At 43.0% G+C, this 23,404-nt stretch overlaps 1 protein-coding gene across 1 annotated transcript in view; it reads left to right on the top strand.

The window, feature by feature from the left end:
• Positions 1 to 18,526: 18,526 nt before the first annotated feature.
• Positions 18,527 to 23,404, top strand: part of YJEFN3 (YjeF N-terminal domain containing 3) — a 209,414-nt gene continuing 204,536 nt past the window's right edge. The window contains exon 1 of the mRNA XM_089670836.1: positions 18,527 to 18,670. Coding sequence (XP_089526962.1) covers positions 18,615 to 18,670 — 56 coding nt within the window. The 5' untranslated portion in view covers positions 18,527 to 18,614. The remainder of the gene's footprint in view (positions 18,671 to 23,404) is intronic.

The following is a 23,404-nucleotide window of genomic DNA, read 5'->3' on the forward strand; positions in this document are numbered from 1 at the left end:
ATTGGAAAGACTATAGGTCTGGAGGAAGAACTGACGACTGAGGAGTTAAAGGAGCTACAAGAGCAGCGGCATACGGAGGCCTTTAGTTAAAAGTGAGGAAAGTGTGGCGAAAAAGCCAAGAACCGGTGAAAGAACCAGTGAAAGCGAAGACAGTGATGAAAATTTAGATAAGAAAACAAGGTAAGTGCACTGTATAAAACCTTATTATATCTTTACATACTCTTTCTATTATGTTTCTATACAATACTGTATTTGTTATTTAGAAATGCATTTTGAGGGTTGGAATGGATTAAGAGCATTTTAATTATTTTCAATGGGGAAAATTGATTTGATGTGCGAGCAAATTGAGCTACCAGAACCAAGAGTGTAAAGTGAGTGCTTACTGTAGCAGCCAATGCATCAAAAAGTAACCACAAACTTTCTCAGATGAACCAATCATAAACGTAGTGCAGCGCTAAACAAATAATCACCAATATGATATAGAAATAATAAACCGTTCATAAATAAAATTCAAATTCAATATGCAATATAGTGTCCAAAATAGATAATCAGATGGTAGTGATTAATCCCACTGGTGAGCGATGGACCAATATAAATATCTCCCCGTGTATATAGATCTTGAAATCCGGTGGCGTGCGATCAAGGTGGATATAGAAAGATTGCCCACTCACCGGAAGTGCAATCTTAATGCGCAAAGATCAGATAAACCAGGAGCAGGGGTTCCCTTGAGGGCACAGCCTGGAGCAGGAGCCTCTCCCCGCTAACTCCGGGTAATAGATGAATCCCTCCCAGATGCCCTGGAACGGGTGGACTGCAGTGGGGTCTGGTCATTGGTGCCCTCCTCTAATCCTGGTGGTGCACCTGGGGTCCTAGATGGATTTAATTGCAGCTGGAGTTAGAAAATGGCCGCCGGACCTCCCTGATCCGGCGGCCTGACATCACGGAGTGTGTGGGCTCCTTCCTGATGCGTTTCGTAAGTGAATAAGCCCTCATAAGGGGTGCTGCCAAATTGAGCTACCAGCTCGGCCACGGAACAAATTAAACTCGTAGGTCAAGGTACCACTGTATATATATATATTTATTTATTTAAATTTAATTTATTTTTTCCTATTTGTGGGCCATTTCCATTTATAAGACTTGGAGCGCTAAATTACTGTATTTTTGTGTATTATTTATGCACACTCTATTTCTATAATTTATTAGATCAACAGCATAGAATTGCAGTTACATTATTTTCCAACATGCACTGATGCCAGAATTCTACAAACTATCGGAAACATATTATGGTGGCACAGGTACATTGACAAAGTCTTTATTGACTTGACTGGTACAAAATGTTTTTTCAAAATTGTTTTTAGAAAAATACTCTACAAAACATAGCCTTTGGGCATTCCCCAGCTCAAAAGAAAACATAACATAAAAGAACAATTTCAAACTGTAGTCACAACTTCGGTACCCCTTGATAAAGAGGGTAGCAGAATCCACATGATCAAGGTAGGCAATCAGGAGGTAGAAGTTAGGCACAATCATATTGATTAGGCACATATCAAATTTCAGATATCACTATGCAATCACATGATCACAGCATCAGCAAAGCTGTTATGAATCAATCTGATTCATAACAGCTTTGCTTCCCTTCCTGGTAATCTTTATTGCACCTGCAATGCAAAGTGTAAAAAAAAAAAATCCCTGATCTCCCCCCCAGATTAGTACAATTTTACTATGGTAACAGTGAACTACTCTGATGAATGTCTTTTTAACAAAAACATTTTGCATTTTTTGCTCTTTCTTTTAAACTAATTACCAAGTGGCTCCAAATCCTGCTCTCGCTCTCCTCAATATAGGAAATGACAAATTCAACAACACATCCCGTACCATCATTATCCACATATTAGCAGCCGCAAAACTTAACATCACTAAACTATGGAACTCTTCCAAAACCCCTTCTCTCTCTGCCCTTATAGCGGGCCTGAACTTCCAATGTGACATGGAAAGAAGATCAGCCCTTAATAATAATCCCATCACAAATTCAATAACCAATGGTCTCTATGGCTACAAAACCCCAACTGCTCCATAAGATGATAATATATTTATAAATAAACAACATTGCAAACTTATATCCTAGACTGGTGTCCCCCTCCCCTATTCCGTTCCACCTTATACAATGTTTTTACACCTAACGGCTCACACTAAATAAATAACACTTTCTGAAACACTAGATATTTTTTCATATACCCCCAGCCAAATGGTGGGGATTTTCTTTTTCTCTTTCATATAAGTATGTATGCACCTGATTGTGAACCGTACTGATATATATTATTTTGTATTGTATCAAAATCTTTCAATAAAAAATATTTGAAATTAAACTAATTACCACCCGCCCGCAATGTGTAGGCAATCAGTGGCTCTGGGCAAAGTGATGTACATTGCTCTCTCTTTCCGGTGTGAGTGTGCATGTGCACATCCCCGCTGCCCCCCTCCTCCTTCCCCTGCCGGGCCAGGGAAAGATGAGAGAACACCACACAGTGAGTAAAAGCACTACATTTTACATACATGTTAGATTAGCACATCTGACCCTTTGATTGCCGCTATTAACCCTTTGATCACCCCTGTCACCCATCCAGTGCCATCAGTACAGTGTCAGTATATAGAATTTTTCACTGATCACTGCACTACTGCCACTAGCAAGATCAGATAGATTTGGGCCTAACCCTCAACATGGGCATCACAAAATTGTAGTCATATTGGTCCACAGACCCGATTTACCATATGCTCATGTTCTCTGCTGTTACATACAGTTGTGTTCAAAATAATAGCAGTCAGACATCACTAACCTGATCAATCACTGTTTTTGGTAGAAATTATATTTCTACATGGCAAATAGTTTACTAGCAGGTGTAGTAGAGTAATAGAAATCTAACAGACCCAACAGTCATGACATGCATGCTGCTGATTCTGTGTAATTGAATCACTTATTGAAAGGGGCATGTTCAAAATAATAGCAGTGTGGAGTTCTATTAGTGAGGTCATTCATTCTTTGAAAAACAGGTGGCAACTATTGCCCTTATTTAAGGAAGGAAGGCAGCAAATGTTGTACATGCTGGTTACAGTGCATTTCTCTCTGAAATTCTGAGGAAAATGGGTCGTTCCAGACATTGTTCAGAAGAACAGTGTACCTTGATTAAAAAGTTGATTGGAAAGGGGAAAACATATAAAGACGTGCAGAAAATGATAGGCTGCTCAGCTAAAATGATCGCAAATGCTTTAAAATGGCAACCAAAACCTGAAAGACATGGAAGAAAGTGAAAAACTACCATTCGAATGGATAGAAGTATAGCCAAAATGGCAAGGACTCAGCCAACAATCAGCTCCAGGAAGATCAAAGAAGGTCTAAAGTTACCTGTGAGTACTGTTACAATTAGAAGACACCTATGTGAAGCCAAGCTATCTGCAAGAAGCCCCCGCAAAGTCCCACTGTTGAAAAAAAGACATGTGCTGAAGAGGTTACAATTTTCCAAAGAGCACATTGACTGGCCTAAAGAGAAATGGCACAACATTTTGTGGATGAAAGTAAGATTGTTCTTTTTTGGTCTAGGGGCCGGAGACAGTTTGTCAGACGACCCCCAAACACTGAATTCAAGCCACAGTACACTGTGAAGACAGTGAAGCATGGTTGCGCAAGCATCATGATATGGGGATATTTCTCATACTATGGTGTTGGGCCTATTTATCGCATACCAGAGATCATGGATCAGTTTGAATACATCAGAATACTTGAAGAGGTCATGCTGCCTTATGCTGAAGAGGAAATGCCCTTGAAATGGGTGTTCCAACAAGACAACGACTCCAAACACACCAGTAAACGTGTAACATCTTGGTTCCAGACTAACAAGATTGACATTATGGAGTGGCCAGCCCAATCTCCGGATCTTAATCCAATAGAAAACTTGTGGGGTGACATCAAAAATGCAGTTTCTGAGGCAAAACCAAGAAATGGAGAAGAACTGTGGAATGTAGTCCAATCATCCTGGGCTGGAATACCTGTTCATAGGTGCCAGAAGTTGGTTGACTCCATGCAACACAGATGTACAGCAGTTCTCAGAAACAGTGCTTATACAACTAAATATTAATTAAGTGATTCAAAGGAAAGCAAAATCTTCAAACATTTTTCAGTTTATATAGTGAATGTTTGAGTTTGTAAAGAAAGAATACAAACACTGCTATTTTTTTGAACAGTCTAATATTCATTTCTTCAGTTTTTTTTTTTAGAGGAACAACACAAATTTGATATATTTTTCGTCATGTTTTAATTTGGAATAGAATGTGTATTGTTCCCAATGCATTTGTGTGTATGGAAATAAAAGCTATTAGAAGGATTTTGAGCTTTATTCACTTTTTTCAACACACTGCTATTATTTTGAACACAACTGTATATGCCCAACAAGAACCAGAAACGTACTGGTACATTGCTGGACTTTGAGTGGTTATACCAGGATGATGCCTGCAGCTGCCTGGTATCATTTTTAAGTAGATGGAGGGAGAGCTGGAGACCAGGTGTGAGGAGAGGATTGTGCAATATGTCAGAGATCCCAGCTGTGCCAGAAACCGCCGACATTGCTGACAAGTCGGGCGGACAACCTTGAGAACAGGTGATCTGGAGTGCTGCTATCCTGAGTGATCTCTGAAGGAAGAAGCATGAGGAAACGGGGGCCCCAATCTACAGGAAAACTTCCCGCCACCTGCCCAAGACCACGGACTGGGTGAGAGAATTCCATATTCAAGCCATCTAAGTTGCACATGACATTACCAAGTTCAGTCCTTCTCTACTCTTGATTACTTGATTACAATCATTCCTCAAGTTACATGTGTTAAGGCCTAAGTTGTTTGGCCTACTAGTTATTACTTTCCCAGCATATCCAATCACAAAGGCCTACTGTACTATATGCCATCTGCAGGCCCAGCTCTGTTATTGCTCCCTCTACAGTCTTCCCATTCACCTAGGAGCTATTGAATTGCTGCAGTTTGCCACTGTGGTCTAAGGAAGAACCCAACTTCACAGAAATGTATTTTGCCCATTTCTACTTACTGCCACATTTTACACCTTATCCTGTGTGTATTAAAGGAGACACCATCCAAATTCAACATCATTTACAGGGGTATTGCCCAGGCTGAATATCACTTTTCCTTTGTATTCACCATTTATTGAGGAATTTCCACCTTTGCTCCCAAAGGGATTTGAATCTTTAAAGTGCACCAACGTGGGCCCCATCGAGCGCACAGAAGACCTTATGCTGTATTTTAAAGGGACATTAACCTATTCAATTTAAGAGCTCTTTATTTGCTTCAGAACTAAACCCTGACATCAGCATCTGAGAGCCCAAAGTGAGTCAGCCGCACTGTTCAGTAGTTTCTCTGCTCACTGAGTGGAGAAATATCTCAGGACTGAGGCTACTGGTTAAATTCTGAATTGCAGGACCTCTAGAACTGATTGAGATTATGCTATGTTGTGACCCTTGAAGTTACTAGAGTGACAGCTGTTATCTTATGCACATATTTTCCTGTTGCTTTACTTTGCCTACATTTGAACCCAATACACCCAAAATATTAGTTCACTCTAAACTGTGTGTGAGTCTATTTTTATGGTTACAGCCAGAGAATTCTTCTGGCCAGAGGTTTAAGGTGGTGCCAGCAGGGGATGGGCTTCCAGAGTGGGGTCAAGAAAGACAGAGAGCCCGAGAATTACTCAACGGCCAAGGAGGGGGTAGTGCTACATAAGTATGTACAAAGCCTTTATAGAGCCCCCAAGTAAGGGGATATTTACTTGTGGGGGTTGCCCATATTGTCAGTTTATCACCCGCAACAGACAGCATGCATTGTCTGTATCAAAATCTAAACACTTTGCAAAATTACAAAACAGTATGTGTTATTTGTTTGCCTGTGACTGTGAATATTTTTATATTAAAAAATAAATTAAGAGAGAGCTATGGCATGGATTTTACAATCATGTCTATATAATACAAATTGAGGATGTAGCAATCAAATTTATTGTTTTAGATATAGTCTACCTCAGCTCTTGTGGTGGAGATTGGGACAAGAAACGACTCCAGTTGGAAATGTGTTGGAAACATTCTCTATGAGCTAGTATCTGCCTGGATTGAATGAATAGACTAGTTATAAACTGTTCCTCTAATCTACCATATTTATAGTGATTCTTGTACAGTTTTGTGATGTGATTCAATGGCATTCTGACTTTTATGTGAGATTCTGATAGGCCTTAAAGTGGTATTAAACCCCAAAACAAAAAAATGTAGTGTATTGCAGCTTACCAATCCTTAAGGTCATAATAAAGATTTAAGTTTTGTTTTTTTTTTTGTTTTTTTTTTTTATAACAAACGTGTTATACTTACCTGCTCTGTGCAGTAGTTTTGCATACAGCTACCCCGACCCTCTTCTTTTCAGGTCCCCACTGGCGCTCCTGGTTCCTCCTCTTTGAGTAGTGCCCTCAGAGAAAACTGCTTGCTCTGGGGGCACTGGTGCGTGCTCGCTCCTGAGCTGCTGCTCTATGCATGCATAAAACACATAGAGCCATGGCTCGGCTCCGCGCCCCCACTCTATCTCCTCAATGGCTCACTGGCTATGATTGACAGCAGTAGGAGCCAGTGAGCTCCCGCTGCTGTCTCAGCCTATGAGAAGGAAGCATCCCCATACAGCCGAGGCTATCGTGAACATTGCTGGATCAGAGGGGGCTCAGGTAAGGATTGGGGGGGCTGGGGTGGCCACTGCACCCAGAAAGTTTTTTACCTTTATGCATAGAATGCATGAAGGTAAAAAACCATGAGCCTTTAGAACCACTTTAAATGTTTGGCTTTTTTCCCTATATTTTCACCTGGTGATCTGCCAAGTAACACACTTCCTGTCTGTGTCTCTAATCTGGATGGAAGAGCAACAGAAACACCATTGGACAGCAGCATTGTCAATCTGGGGGAAGGTAGAATCACTAGCAGATTTAGGTGAACTTCACTAACATATTAAAGTCAGACTTTATTGTTTCTGGCCTGCCACTGCCTACAGAAGGCTTAACCCTTTCCATTCTGCAGCACAGGTAATAAGTACCCTTTGTGGAACATCCCTCACTACATGACAGATCACTGCTGTCCTCAGACGCCTCCCTAGCTCCTTCTGGCACACCCCCCTCCTCCTGATTATCTAGAGAGGATTTCTCAGCTGCTGTGTCTGAATTTAGGGATAGGGTTTGAGCCCTTTTAGAGACCTCAGACTGCAGGGGCCACAAGTAGGCTCCTAAGCTTTTTCTTTAGAGTCCATCTTTAGTCTTCCCCCTACAGCTTCTGTGCTTTCTGGAGAGGGGGGTCATCATCTGGCTCTGAGGATTTGGTATAGGAAGAAGCGCAGTCCACTGATATTTCTTCCAAGCTCAAGGACACTAATCACATTCTTACTGAAACAGAATGTACCTGTCACAGTCCAAGGTTCCTTAAAAATGCCTCAGCTGACCAAAAGGTTAACATATCACTTGCCCCTAGAGCCTGTAATGTGCTGTGACTGGACAGTCCCAGTCACACACCCAGCCATTTCCTGCCTTAACAAAACCTTAATGGCCCTGTTAAGGGTCTTCTTGTTTTTAAAGAACATGTGGATAAAAAGTTGGAAGCCCTTTTCAAGACCTTGTTCTCTCTGGCTGGTCCTGCTATGCAGCCTGCTGTTGAGACTATTTTGTCCGTCAGACCTTAGCTGTCTGGTCCAAGACTTCGGTCTCTGGATCCAAAGTGATATAGCCGCTTGTCTATTGATGCTTGAGCTCATGCAAATAGTCTTGTGCTACTGTGTTGATGGTTTAGCATGTACTCTTGGAAAAATATTCAGGATGAACCTCCTTTCAGTTCATTTGCAAAGGATACTTTGGCTCAAGTGTTGGTCTGTGGAACATCTGCAACTTCTACTTCATGTAGATGCCCTTTGAAGGAGAACTCCTCTTTGGTGTAATCAGCAAAACACGAAACTGCTAAATTCCTTTTAATTTGCAAAAAATAAGTGTCATAAGATAGCTCTGACAGATCCAGGTAATGGGGGGAGATAAAACGCTGTGACAGCAGGCAGCCCAGCCCGTCCCCCCCCTTCCCCACATACACCCACAGAGAACACCTGAACTGAGAGATCCCACACAGTAACAGATCCTGCACAACACACCACCACCAACACTGACACAGATCAGCAGGCCCATCAGGTACTAGAAGAGCAGGCTGTGGGATTGTGATGATGTAATCACTCACTGACCTATTGCACATGTGATGGATGGCTGGGCCACACTCACACAGACATCAAAGTAAGACATTACCTTCCTCTGCAGGTACAGCTCCACCTCCGCTGTTAGAATGGAAGAAGAAAGGACAGAGGAAGATGTCTGGGACCGGTGTAGCAGATTAGAAGATGAGATGCTGCTCCTTCCAGTGATCATCAGCAGCCAGCTGACTTGCAGTAAGGCACTGAATCTGAGAGGAACACTGGAAGGAGCGGCAGCTCAGCTGCTACACTGGTCCCAGACATCTTCCTCTGTCCTTTCTTTCTCCCCCTCTCCTGCCCCTTTCCTTGGGCTGAAATATTTTTGATTTACGTGACGGCATCTCACACAGAGAGAGTGCTGGCCTGTGCTGCGCCCAGGTGCCCCTAGGTGGCACTGCGCCCTAAGTGGCTGCCTAGCTTTTCTAGTGGAAGCATCGGCCCTGATTTTACCCCAGAAGAAGGCAAACACACCTGCAGGTTGTTCTTTAACTCCTGAGACAAAGAATAGTTCTTTTCATTTTTTTCAGGCCACTGTAACACCTAGGCTTCCAAACCCATCACGTTGGGGAATCCTACTTGTCTAAAGCAATCTGGGCCGAGGATTTTTCAGATTCTTGGGTCTAGAATGTTGTATCCAGGGGCTACAAACTAGAGTATGGAACTATGATTCCACCCCACTTTATGCTGTCAAATTTAACGCCCTTCCACAAAAGTATACAGATCGTTACACTGCTTTCAGGCAGCTCCTCTCACAGGTGGTTCAAGAAGAGGAGAAGTTTCAGAGTTTCTACTCAAACCTGTTCACTGTCCCCAAGGCAAAAAAAGGCAATAGTCCCATTATGGACCTGGAGATTCTTAACAGGTTCCTTCATGTTCAAAAATTCTGTATGGAATCTGCTAGGTCTGTCATCACTTCCGTTGAATGAACGACCTTCTGGTGTCTGGATAGCAAGCATACCTACTTGCACATCCCCATTTTCCTTCTGCTTCAACACTACCTGTGTTTTGCTGTGGGCATGCTACACTACCAGTTTGTTGTTTCCTTTTGCTTGTCCAGGGCACTTTAGGTCTTTACCAAGACTTACCTCCTCTGCTAGCTTTGCTAAGCTTCCAGTGTATTCCCATCATGGGATACCTGGACAACTTGCTGAAGTAAGTCGGTCCAGATTCTGTCAACCATGTCTAATGTCCATCAGACTGGAGGTTTGGATGGATACTAAATCTATAGATGTCAGGGCTGGAACTGAACCACCACTTGGAATATCTGGGCATGATTTTTGGACACAGCTCTGTCCAGGCTCTTCCTTCCCATAGAAAAGCTCCTGGCTTGCTCTTCACTCCTATGTCTTGACCCTCCATCCAGGAGACACCCCACTATTCACTTTTGTGTGAAGGCCTTGGGCCTGATAGTATCCCGCTTCGAGGCAGTACTATATGCCCAAATTTACTCCTGACCTGCCTGACTCCATGAGATCATTTCAGCCTTATCTACGTATTTCCCATATGCGACTTCTTTCTCATCTGCTTTACAGCATTGCCCAGGAGGTACATAGACATACACATTCAGACTTCTGGCAGACCGTTCATATACTCTTCCAGATCATCCAGATGTTCTTTCTCACTGGCCAGTCCACAATCCTGGTTCTCAGTAGCTTTCTTTAATCACCTGACTGTTTAAGCCCAGGTTCTAAGGGACATGGGCTTATCAGATACGGTCATCCCTAAGTTCCTAAGAATCGACCTCTTGCAAAGTCTACTATTGCACCATCATGATGAGAGGCTAGGAAATCCTATCCCAGAAAGTACATCGTGGGATGAAATCCTTTTTTCCTCCAATCCAGTCTGGATAAGCATGATACTGGTCCATGAAGCCGATAAATCACTGCGATCCTTAGAGAAATTGGTGAAAACAGATGAATACAGTGGGTCTCAAAAGAGGAGAGGGATAGAGAGGAAGGGATAGGAAAGACTTTAGGGCTGCTCAGTGAGGATAGAAGGAATTCAGATCCCTCTCTTTTCCAACCACTGGGTCTAGGTGAGTGAGTCCGGTGGAGGCCACCTTGGAAGAGGGCAGTAGGAAAAGCACAGTCAGAATCGTGAAGCCAGATTTCAGCAATGGCAAGTTTGATAAAGCAATGAGGAATAAAAAGGTCATGCACAAATGTGAGCTTGTTACAGACAAATTGGGCATTCCATAGAGCACATAACATTGGGGGGGGGGAGTTGAAGCAGGGGAATGAACTTATTAATGTGACACAATTAGATGCAGCCTACAGTTGCAAGAAAAAGTATTTGAACCCCTTGGGATTACGTGGAGTTTTGTAGACAGTCTGTCTTACCGTGGACACATGAACATCAAGGCTTTTGGAGATACTTTTGTAACCCTTTCCAGCTTCATGCAAGTCAACAATTCTTGATCGTAGGTCTTCTGAGAGCTCTTTTCTGCGAGGCATGGTTCACATCAGACAGTGCTTCTTGAAACCAGTAAACCCAAAACAGGTGTGTGTTTTTTAAGGGCAGGACAGCTGTCAGCAACACATCCAATATCATCACACTGATTGGAGTCAAGGTTGGCTCACTCCTGGCTCCAATTAACTCTGGGAGAAGTCATTAAGCTAGGGCCTCACATACTTTTTCCTCCCTGCACTGTGAATGTTTACATGTTTTGTGCAATTAAACCATGGCAACATCTAATGTTTGTGTAGTATTATGTTCAGCAGACTGTGTTCTTCTATTGTTGTGACTTAGATGATGTTCAGAGCACATTTTACGCCCAATTCATTCAAAACTCCACGTAATCCCAAGGGATTCACATACTTTTTCTTGCAACTGTATGTTACTAGAATCATGACAGAATGCACTAAGGGACTTGTGTTAGGGCTTGGCAGTGAGTGAAAAGGTGAGGCGGGAAGGGGGGGGGTAGTTTTGGCTTGTTCACACTGCCCAATCAGTTTAGTGTGTGGGCAAATGTCCATTTTAGTTGCAGTAAGTGAGGAGGTGGTGTGATGCGCGTTTCAGCACATCACACACTTCCCCTTTTTCTCATCTTTATTTGAAGTAAACAAAGTGACACTCTATTCATGTCACTGTACAGCAGCATGGCTGCACTGCTGTGCTGTGATATGTGGTGCCATCCAGTGTACTGTGATAAAATGTAGCATGGTTACATTTTATTGCAGCTTACTACAGTGCACCTCCATGCTGCTTTGCTTTGTAAATGGGGCACATAGAAAACAATTGTATTGTATGTGCCCTAGCAGTGACTGGCGTTCTTCCAGTGCAGAAAAATGCCAGTCACTACACTAGTGTGAACAAGCCCTTATAGTGTGAGTTAATGAAGAGCAGAGTGAAGGGCTTCAGAGAATGAAGCCTAAGCCTAGGATACAGAACAGAGGGCATTGGAAGCAGCAAGAGAGAGGAAAGTTCTTGTATGAACTAGGATGCTACCTACAGTGTTGCTAGGTCAGCTTAAAGGTACCAACACTGTGAAGCTAGACATGGATAAGTCTGTAAGTGATCTGCTTGGGTACCTAGGACCCCGAACCCTCACCTCCTTGTGTGCTGTTCAGTAAACCTTCCGAAAAGAAGATAGTAACTGGCTCCAAATGTTCTTTCTCAGTCCCCCATCTTAGCTGTGGACTCATCTTTGGGGTGTAATGCTGGCCTACCCCTGCCGCTGAAGGTGACAGCATAACTCCAGAGAGGGTCAGTAGGGTGCTACACAAAATACAAAATTGTAATTCACAGGAACACAATAATTACACAACAAGCATAATATATGTCAAAGGGTTAACATGTTTTAAGTAGATGAACTTGCCATTGATTAAAGGACCCGCTGTTAAATACTGTAAAAGCCTTATACTGTTAAATCAGCACTATGACTAGTGAGCCTTATGATAGCAACAAAACTGATGTCCATTTATATTGTTGTGCAACACAACATTGCTAGGAGCTTCTTTTCTATTCTCGTATCTATCTGCAGAAGAAGAAAGGAAGAAAACACATAACAAAGCCCATAATCAGGGCTGTACAGGTTCCATAGGAGGGCTGCTATAGGAAAATGACTGATGCAAGAGAAATACAGATAGAGTATGACATTTGGTTATAAGTTGTGCCTCCTTTGGGGGCATGTTTTGCATGCAAGGCTACAGTCACACCAGATGTGTTGAGCTTGGAAGGGATTCAGTGTTTCATGGGTATCTCTGGGTACATTTAGAAAGCTTCCATTAAAATGTGCACTGGGCGGATATAACAAAACATTAATGCAACTGCAAATTTTTTTGAAAACTTAAAGTCTAGGACCATTTTTGAATTGTTCACTTGCACTAGAAAAATTACATACCTCCCCAATAAATTATGTCGTTTTGGAAGTTAGAGGTCCTGAAGAATAAAATGGTGGCAGTTGAAATGTTATTTGTTGAATGATATTTGCGTGACTGTTTTGCAAATGCATATTTTCAGGAAAAAAGTAACTTGTATTACTGACTGTGACAAAGTTTACAAACAGTACATGTATTTTAAATGTAATTAGTATAAACAATTGAATCTGACATGAATTCAGACTTCTGTAATCCTCTACAGCAATTTTCTTCAACCTTTATTCAGTTACGGCAAAGTATGAAAAATCTCTCTAGGCAACCCAGTCTCCAGACCCCATAACATCAGGAGCACTCACTTTTACACCAGAATCCTCGGTTCCCCTATTTACATTAGAGCCCTCAGTCCTCCACATTAGAATCCTCAGCTATCCCCTCCTTTTACATCAGAATCCTCAGTAATCCCCCCTCCCCTTTCACATCAGAGCTCTCAGTTTGTTACACTTTACAGATCAGAGTCCACAGTCCCTCCTGTCCTCCTTTTCATGAAAATGTCCTACCATCTGATCTTCACCACACACAGCAGAGTGGTTGTAGCAGTATGACAGTGAATGGCAGGCAGAATAGGTCTTGAAGGAGGCAGAGTTCTGCACCCTTCTGAATGCTGGAGATATCCTGAATGCTGCCCTGGATTAGTGTCCATGGGGCTGGCGGCTGGCCTGCCTGCACCATGGAAATGTGTGATGCTGTGTGCAAATACCAGACACAGCATGGCACCCCTGACATCCAGAAATTCCTTCCTGGCTGTGAAAAAATGCTCTTTATGGCATAATGTAGACTAGGACAGAGAGAGGAAGTACTAAAATCCATTCAAGGGTCCAGGGTTTAAATGTGCTGATAAGGAACATGCTGACATAAGTAGAGAGCAGGGAGATGTTCTTATTAGTCTGTTGCTGCCTCTTCACTGTGCAATCAGACAGGGAGCAGGAAGGTGACTTAGTTTCACTACCCCCATCCCTCCCTTTTATGCTGGGTAATCCACAAATGCATACACCGTCAGTGATCGAGAGGTGGCCTGTAGGGATCTGGAACACTGCTGCTGCACAGATCCTGCCACACCATCTTCATCTGTGATTTTATCCAGGCTCCAGGCTTTTCTTTCACGTTTTTGCAGCTAGTTCCCTGAAAGAAAGAGACAAAATACTTTCTGTAGTCTGGAGAGCAAGCAGAACCTCCATCTTGCATATGATCCCATGGTTATATGTTTGGCTGTAATATTGGCTAGATGATTGAGAACCATGCTGATTGGGTTCTGATCGTTAGTATGAAATCTTGGCTGATGATAATGGCTGTGGTTTCTAACCCGTGAGCACTGATACTACACACTTGTAGCATAGATTAACATTTTTTTGGTGTGGGGACTAATGCCTAGGAATGTTAAAGGACAATTAAACCCAAGAACAAAAATGAGCTTACCATTTTTAGATGTAGTGGTTGCTTTAGCTTTCTTTTTATAGGCTAAGAACATTGCCAGCAAATACAGAAAATATCTGTTCATCACGGCAGAAAGGCAGTGTCTTTCTCACTTCCGTGAGCTGCACCAAATATCTTTAGAATATATTACTTCCAAGCTATCTTCTGTAAACTACCAATTGCCCTGCCCCTATGTAATGGAGATAAGGAGATACAGTACATACATGTTTGTGGTCCATATCAGGAGAACAGCCTAGGGTGACAACCATGGCTCTCTCCACAGATACAGTGGAGGAGTGAAGTAGCCACTCAGGGACAGGAAGTGTGTTATCTGCAGCTTTACCAGGCAAAAATAAAGCAAAAGAAGTCTGCAAAAAGAAAATGAATGCAGCTACCATGCCAAGGACTAGTAAGCTGCAATATATTACATTTCTGATTTTGCATTAAGATACACTTTAATCTATAGACATCTGGGTGCTAATAAAGCTGTGTAATTGTTACATATATATTTTAACATATAACCATCATATCAGTGTGTTGATGCTCCTTCATTGTAAATCAGCAGCCTCCAGTGGGATGTATGACACCACTGTGCTTCTTAAAGAGACTGTGTCACCAGATCATTAATTTCAATAACGCTCTTCCCATATCATCAAAGGATTTCAATGTAGTCCTTTTGGCACGTTGCTGGCGGTAGTTCCCTTAAGAAGTTCTTGCACCTAATTCAGACACCAGCACATGTGGTGAATTCAGGTAGTTCTTGCTACAGCCAATTTAAAGTGTTACTAAACCTAGGACCCTGCATTCACTCTATCTAGTCTTCCACAGTATACACTACATGGAAATGCAATTATTTTAGTAAATATAAACTGCTAAATACCTTTTCTCATGAGCAGTTAGTGCAGTCTTGTGACTTCTATCAGTGTCCAGCAGAGCACATGTTAAGGCTTGTAAGAGGAGTGTTCATTCTGATCTAGGATGATGCAGAACCCCTGACCTCGGTCTGGACAGTGCTGATTGGCCCTCTCCCAAGAAAAGAACAAACCACTCTAGCAATACACACCAAACTGAGCACATACAGTGTCTCTACTTGATACTGTATGTCTTATCAGGAGATAAGAGGGGGACACTGGAAGAAGGGGAGCATCAGAGAAGTCAGAATCAAAACAGCCTTTTTACTCAATGCAGAGAATTAACCCCTTAGGTTCCACAGTGATAACAAGCATGCTTTACTGCATATACATACTGATTTTGCTGTTGTTGGTTTAGTAACACTTTAAGACCCTGTCACTGTGGCAGCGACAGATTCCTAAAGAACTACCATCTGTTCCCAGATTAGTAAACTAGAGGTAATTAAGACCTACTTTGAGTTGGTATACAGAGTTATACCTGTGTCTGTGCTGAGAAGCTGTCATGTATTTGACAGCTTCCCTCACTTTGCTGTATCCCTGGCCCCATTCAGAAGTCTTCTGGGAGATTACCTGGCCAAAAGCTAAATGTACCTGGGATACAAATGATGACATTATGCAAATACTGTATGTAGTTCCCATATTTTGGAAATTACTTGTTACTGGGAGAGACTAGCTCCCCATCAGGTCCACCTTACCTATGCATGATTACTGCTCAGCTCCCCAGCAGACTCCGTCCCCAATACAAAGATCCTTAGCCATGCGCCTGGCAGTGTGATGGATGCAGTGGCCAAGGAGGTAAAGGTGGGAGTGAATACAATGAGGAAGGACCATCCAGTGTGTACAGTCCTTTATCAGTGCAGATATGAACAGATGTACTTGTCTGTGGTACACACCTTTGGTGTTTGGCCCTGACGGAATTCTAAAGGGTGTCTATGTCATTCTTTTTTGAATTCCTCTGTATGTGTGCATTTAATTTTTATGAATGTTATTTACGTGTGAAAGCGTACATTGGGTAAGCATCCAAAAGCCTTGAGACAGCTGGGCACTGTCATCTTGAATGTGATGTCAGCAGCCCCATCAGACCCAGGGCTGTTACTCAAGTGCAGGGGCGGACTGACAACTCATGGGGCCCCCGGGCAATAGGGGATCATGGGGCCCCTGTGTCCTTGCCCAAACTCAAAAAAGCCTATGAAAAAGGTACCAGAGGCATCTCATGGGGCCCCCTACTGACCCCGGGCCCTCGGGCAGTGCCCGAGTTTCCAAATGGTCAGTCCGCCCCTGCTCAAGTGTCACTATATAGTCAGTGTCACTAAATGGCAGAATGGAGTCCAGACACAGACCGAGTGACAGTCCTGTCCGGACCATGGCCGCATCACTTAGCAGCCTGAGTGGACTCCTCTTCTGCCGCTGTTGTTACACTCACAGCAGGGTGGGAGATATGACAGGTCTACACGGGAAGAAGGTGCGGCCCAACATTTCATATTAACAACCAATCACTTGATTTTTAACAGGAGAGTTGGACAACTCCTGCCCTCAGTGCAGACCTTCTGTGCCTCCCACCCTCTTTCTGTGAGTTCAACTGCAGCAGAGCGGTTGCAAGCAGGTAAGTACATACAGAAGAGGAGTCCACTCTGCCATGCCTCCTGCCCTCTGCTGTGCTGTGTTAAGGTATTACTGTGAAGGGGAAGAGCTGTAACTGCAGTGGGGACTGCGGTTTAACGGGGGTGGCTGTGATTGTAAGGGGTGACTGTGTTTGGGAGGAGCTGTGATATGAGAGGGGGGAGCTGTGATGTGGGAGAGGGTAGCTGCGATATGGGGGGCTGTGATGTGAGAGGGGGAACTGTGATATGGGTGGGGTGTGATGTGAGAGAGGGAGCTGTGATTTGAGTAGCTGTGAGGTGAGAGTAGGGAGCTGTGATATGGGGGGGCTGTGTTGTGAGAAGGGGAAACTATGATATTGGGGGAGGCCTGATGTGAGAGGGGGAAGCTGTGATTTGGGTGCCTGCGATGTGAGAGGTGGGGGGAACGGTGATTAGGGTAGCTGTGATGTGAGAGGGGGGAGCTATGATATGGGGGGGCTGTGTTGTGAGAAGGTGAAACTGAAATGGGGGGGCGGGATGTGGGAGGGGGGAGCGGTGATATTGTGGGGGCTGTGATGTGAGAGGGGGGAGCTGTGTTGTGAGAAGGGGGAACTGTGAAATGGGAGGGGGGGGCGTAATGTGAGAGGGGGGAGTGGTGATATTGGGGGGGCTGTGATGTGAGAGGGGGGAACTGTGAAATGAGAGGGGGGGTATGATGTGAGAGGGGGGAGCGGTGATATTGTGAGGGCTGTGATATAGGGGGGAGCTGTGATATGGGGGGCTGTGTTGTGAGAAGGGGAAACTATGATATTGAGGTAGGCCTGATGTGAGAGAGGGAAGCTGTGATTTGGGTGCCTGCGATATGAGAGGGGGGAGCGGTGATTTGGGTAGCTGTGATGTGAGAGAGGGGAGCTATGATATGGGGGGGCTGTGTTGTGAAATGAGGGGGTGTGATGTGAGAGGGGGAGCGGTGATATTGGGGGGGCTGTAGTGTGAAAGGGGGGGAGCTGTGATATGGGGGGGGCTGTGTTGTAAGAAGGGGGAACTGTGAAATGGGAGGGGGGGCATGATGTGAGAGGGGGGAGCTGTGATTTGGGTGCCTGCAATGTGAGAGAGGGGAGCGGTGATATTGGGGGGAGCTGGGATGTGAGAAGGGGGAGCTGTGATATGGGGGGTGGGTGATGTGAGAGAGGGAAGCTGTAATATGGGGCTGCTCTACTGCCCTCTGAAAAGTGATCCACTGTAGACTGCTTTTCAGAATGTGGTAGACTCTGGCATCCGTCTGAAAGAGCCCTTTTCCTTGCAGGGAAAACACTGCAAGTAAATAAGTGAAATACTATAATTTTCTGTCCTTTTACCAGCAATAAGTTAAGGTTGGTGATAGGGTCTTTTAATGAGTGAAAGTGGTGTCACTCACCTGGCTGTGCTGTCTGACAGAGGTGTATAAATTAGCAGTTGGACAGTTCACATATGTGTATTTCGAGTGTGAGTTTAGTTTTGTGCTAAGCAGAAGCATAGATTTAGAAAACATGAAACTGATTCCCCTCTCCATCCATGCAATGAAAGCAAATATTCTTCAGGTTGCATGTACTGTTCAGCAAGGTTCCCATTTACATTATCGGATGTCTGCATGTCCACTACATTTATGAATATTAAATAGAACCCAGTATGTTGCCATTGCTCTGTATGGTGCCAAACAACGTATTCCAGCTCCAAAAGTTAATAATCCATCTGTCAGCTTTTGTGGCATTCATTATTCCATTTTTTTTCCATGACTGACTGTAGCATATCACATATTCGTATTAAACTGCTGGAGGTTTACTGCGGAAGGCATGGTAGAGTCAGAGAATTTTTCTGAAGGGTTAAATAATGATGAAGACTGGGTACCTGCAAAGAAGATCCAATCCGATGGAATTCATACACTGCCGCTAGCTGCTGACTGGCTGGTTTGTCTCCCCACTCACAGGCACACAGAGACACTCAGCTGTGTACAGATACAGCCAGAGAGACACTGAGGGTAGCCACAAAGCAGGAAAATGAGCAACTCAGGGTTTGAAACCAAGGATGGACAAGAACCTTTAAGATATATCAGGTAAGGCAGTTGTCAGCTGCCATCTTAATATTTTATTATGCTCAAATCTAGAGAAGGTTGGTTGCTGTGAACTAAGAAATAGGGTGTGGGTATAGAATACATTCTAGAACAGTATTGTTGAGTTTTCATTATGTAATACATTTACCAATCAGCATACGATTCCTTTGCATCTGAAATAGACATAGATCCCATAGCCTTTATTCTGGCCAATATCTTTCCTCTGCTTTGTATATAATAATGTTTTGCTACTGTTTAAAACCAAAAGCATTAAGTGTCACCATCATGCTGAGCTGTCGTGGCGAAGGCAACAATACCACAATTACTATACAAGTGTCATGGAAATAAATAATTGAGCCATGCACTTGGGGAGCTCATACTGAGATGATCTGGGAAATGATTGCAGAGCTTTGTGTCAACTCAGCTGTGACTCTTTCGGGCTTTAGCATAATGATCAACTTTTCTTTAGCTGAAATGAATCCATTTTACGCCTACCACTTGTCACAGCTCTCAACAAAATATACAGAGTAAGAGATAACATTAACCAACCTGTGCCAGGTACTCTTCTGGGGGAAGGTGGGAATCTTACAGATGATGTCCTTAAAATATAGAAGAAACTAGATGAAGATACATCCCATGAGGATCCACTGATAACTCAAAAATATTTTGTTGGAAGGACTGATCCTTTTCTACTGAAATTGAAGTTATTTGCTAAAGGTCTTATATGGTTGGTTTTGATGTGCTGAAATGATAACTGGACAACAGAACAAAGAACAAAGCATAAACTTTAATTGGCACCAAAGAATGATGGAAAATCCTTTATAGACTCTCTTAGATTGGTTGTCACCTGTGACAGCTGAGGCTCCCATCTAAAAGAGGAGGATGTCATTGATAGATATCTGGAAAAGGTGCTAGTTATAAGGAAATGTGCCTGCTGTGTATGATGCTGTAGGGACTTCTTCGCCACAAGACTAGAATCTCTTATGGCTGTGACAGGTTAAAGCTATTCTGACAGGTTTCCAATAATTGGGATTGGAAATTTATGTCAGCTCCTTGATGAAAAGATCTTTTGGAAGACTTCTGGTGAATATTCACTGTCTAGAGTGTAATTTGGTGGGATACTGTACTGTAATTATAAGAGCCTTTTTTCTCCTTCTGTTTTAAATATGGTATAAAAATGCCCAGTTTGGTTACAGTAATCCCTCTTCTGTTGCTTCACCAGACAAAAAGACCAAATATCAGCTTTAAGTTAATAGGATTACCATACAAATGAGTATGCTGCGAGCAGATTTCAAGGCAAACCGCTAAAAACAGCTAGAATACATATTTAGCAGTAATCTCTTATATACAAATAGTATATCTCCTATGAATAATTTTGTCCAGCTAGTCCCAAGATTTACACAACCCTGCCAGACAAGACAGTCAGGTTGGTGACCGCATATTTCTTTACTTCAGCTAGGCAGTACAGATTGGTCACCTTTCCACAGCAGCATGCCATTTGCCAGTGCAGGAGGAGCAGCATATTGGTAAGGTTATCTCTCTTATGTCTGCTTCTCTCAGCATGTGTCCATGCAGCAGAGTCTGATTGTGCTGCTGTTCCAAGCGTTAAGCTGGCCATAGATGGATTGAAATTTGGCCAGTTCAGCAGGAACCAGCTGAATTTCCATCTATGAACCATCTGGTTGTACTGAAGTGGATCTATCAATCCACTTCAGTACAACCAGCCTGTTTTTTTTCCCATTACAACCACTGCTGTTGACTATAGCCATCAGTAGTGATCATGATATTTTGACAGCGGGGAAACCTCCTGCTGTCAGAATACAATAGCGTAGCAGGAGGAATTCCCCCATTAACACTGAATGTGTCGATAGAAGAATTGAGCAATTTTCTTTCCTTCTACCCATGTTTGAAGGAAAGAAAATTACATTATGTATGGCTAGCCATAGGGTATGTTCACACCAGATACAGTGGGACTGCGTTAGGTGGCTATTCCAGCAAGACAAGGCAAAATACCGTCTCCTTATCTGCCAAGTTCACACCACTGCTTTGCAGTTGTTTGCGGGCAGTGTGCACTGAAAAAAAGTACTGCTGCAGTACTTTTTTTCAGTGCAGGGCAATATGAGGCAATCCACATTTTAATAAATTTCTTTTTTTAAATAGTGAACAGCGCTGAGCTGATCCAGCCAGACCGCGCCGCACACTAACTGTTGTGTTACAACATGTGAGCATATCATTATAGAAGACTGATATGTACCCGATGTTAATTTTAAATACTATAAACTATAAGATATATGCTTAGTGGGGGGAAAAAAGACTAACAAAAGTTGAAAAGTTAGAAATTCAAATGCTTCTGATCTTTCCATTAGGAACAATTAGATCCTATGGAGGTGCAATTTTCAGCTGATATTTATAATGGGCAGTACATGCTGAGTGAATTCACCATAAATGTGCAGTGTCTGCTTACCTTAGCATCAGCAGAAAAAATGGTTAATCATTCAAAATGTTCCAATCTATCCATTTGAAGACGCACTATTTTGAAGAAGCTATTTTGTGATTATTTTCACTCATTGGTTGTCACAGGAATTGTTCCTATCGTGTAACAGTATGACAAATCGATGTTCATGTTATACAAAGTGATGGATGTGATTCCAATATAGTTGGACCTAAAAAAAATCTGTTATTTCATACTTGATTCTGTTAGGACTTCAAAGAAGTAGAACCAAACAGCAAATTAGTCACTGTAGATTGCTTAATGGAAAAGTACTGTATATCCTACTACCATACATATACAGACAACCAATTTTGCCTCTGGCTTCTCATTACAGTTACTCTTGCTTAAAAGCATTGCTCTAAATAAATATGCACAAATGTAATGTTAAAGGAAGAATTTGGAATTCAACTGTGGCTCATGTTAAACAGTACATGTTTGCAATCATTGTTAGTCATGCATAGAACCCCCTTTACCCCCATTATCCATGTGCATTAAACAATAATAAAAGGCAAAGTACTTAGGTGTGTTGTTTAAAAACCTAAATGCAGATAATGGCCAGCACATTTGGGTTGATTTATTAAAACTGGAGAGTACAAAATCTGGGGCAGCTCTGCACAGAAACCAATCGGCTTCCAGGATTTATTGCCAAAGCTTAATTGGACAAGCTGCAGTTAGAAGCTGATTGGCTACCATGCGTGGCTGCACCAGATTCTGAGTGCTCCAGTTTTAATAAATCTTCCCCATTGTGAAGCCCAAAAAAGCCAACTCCTCTTAGAGATTCATGTCATACAGACAAACAGAACCAACATGGCATTTCAGGGTCACACAGGTTCTCTGTATCAAGGTGACATCAAAGTGCATATAAGGGGACGTCATGTCTCCGAGACATCACTGTAGTTCTTTTTGCTTGTATGACAAATTAAAAAAATGGCTTTATTGGACTTTGTGGTGTACTGGCTATTGTCTGCATTTCATTTTTACTTTACCACCATGGCCCATGCACCAGAATACCCCTTGGTACAGTATATAAATTAAAGTGGTTCTTAAGTCTAACTGTTTTTATACCTTAATGCATCCCAGGGGCAGACTGAAAACTCATGGGGCCCCCAGGGGATCATTGGACCCCTGTGTCCTCACCCACACTCAAAACCACACCCAAAAAAGCCTATGAAAGGTACTAGGGGCATCTTATGGGGCCCCCTACTGACCCTGGGCCCTCGGGCAGTGCCCAAGTGCCTGAATGGTCAGTCAGCCTCTGATGCATCCCCTGCATTGACGCCTGGTTCACACTATGTGGCCCACATCTGCTCGGATATGGCAGCCCATTCATTTGAATGGGCTGCTGTGACTGCATTTCCTTAGGGAAAAAGGTACATGCACCTTTAAATAAAAGGCAGTGGCAGGGAGCCGCAGCTATGGTTTCCCCATCCACAAACGCACTGGGGGCTGCTCTTGCAAAAGCTGCACAATTCTGGTGGCTGCAGGTGTGGGAACAGGTGCGTTTCCTGCACCCACAACCTGCGGGCAAGTGTGAACCTAGCCTAAGGGCTAAATTCACCTTTAAAAAAAGGTAAAAAAAAAATGCATTTATTATTTTTTTCTTAGGAGCCTATGAAGCATTGCATCTGTGATCAGCAGATCACGGGTGCAATGCCAGGCTCCTGCAGACTCTCAATACACTGCCCATACCTCCCATACGGGCAGGCAGTTACTGAACTCTAGGAAGATCAATGAACTACAAGAGTGGTCACATTCATGGAGAACTACAAGCTGTCTGCCACAATAGATAACAGTACTTGTAGTTCATTCCTTCACAGAACTCTGTGAATGAATAACGCAGCTGTGTGGGCATTGACTCTGTCAGTCACCAGCTATCTTCTCACTGAAGACTGAGAACTGAGCAATCATCGGTCTTTAATCGTTCAGTTCTCACTTTAGGGGCAATGGATACAATTTCAGCATCAGATCAATGCTGCATCCACCTAGTTGTGTATAAATGTTTGTTTTTTGTAATTCCAAATTTCACTTTTAAGCCTTTCTAAAAACATGTCATAGCCCTCAGCAATGCATATAATGAATAAAAGCATAGGCAGAGGATAGCTTCAGTGAAACCTGGTGGATCCAGATATGTAAGCAGCTGAAATTACAAACACCTATTGTAATGGCTGGCTTCATTAACCAGTAGCCTCTTGACTACAAGTGGACTGAGGAAAGCTGACTTTTATTGAAAAAGTTGAGATGCAAAT

The sequence above is a fragment of the Staurois parvus genome, unplaced genomic scaffold, assembly GCF_062004578.1.
Source record: "Staurois parvus isolate SC_StPar_1 unplaced genomic scaffold, SC_StPar_1.0 ptg000096l, whole genome shotgun sequence".
NCBI lineage: Eukaryota > Metazoa > Chordata > Amphibia > Anura > Ranidae > Staurois > Staurois parvus.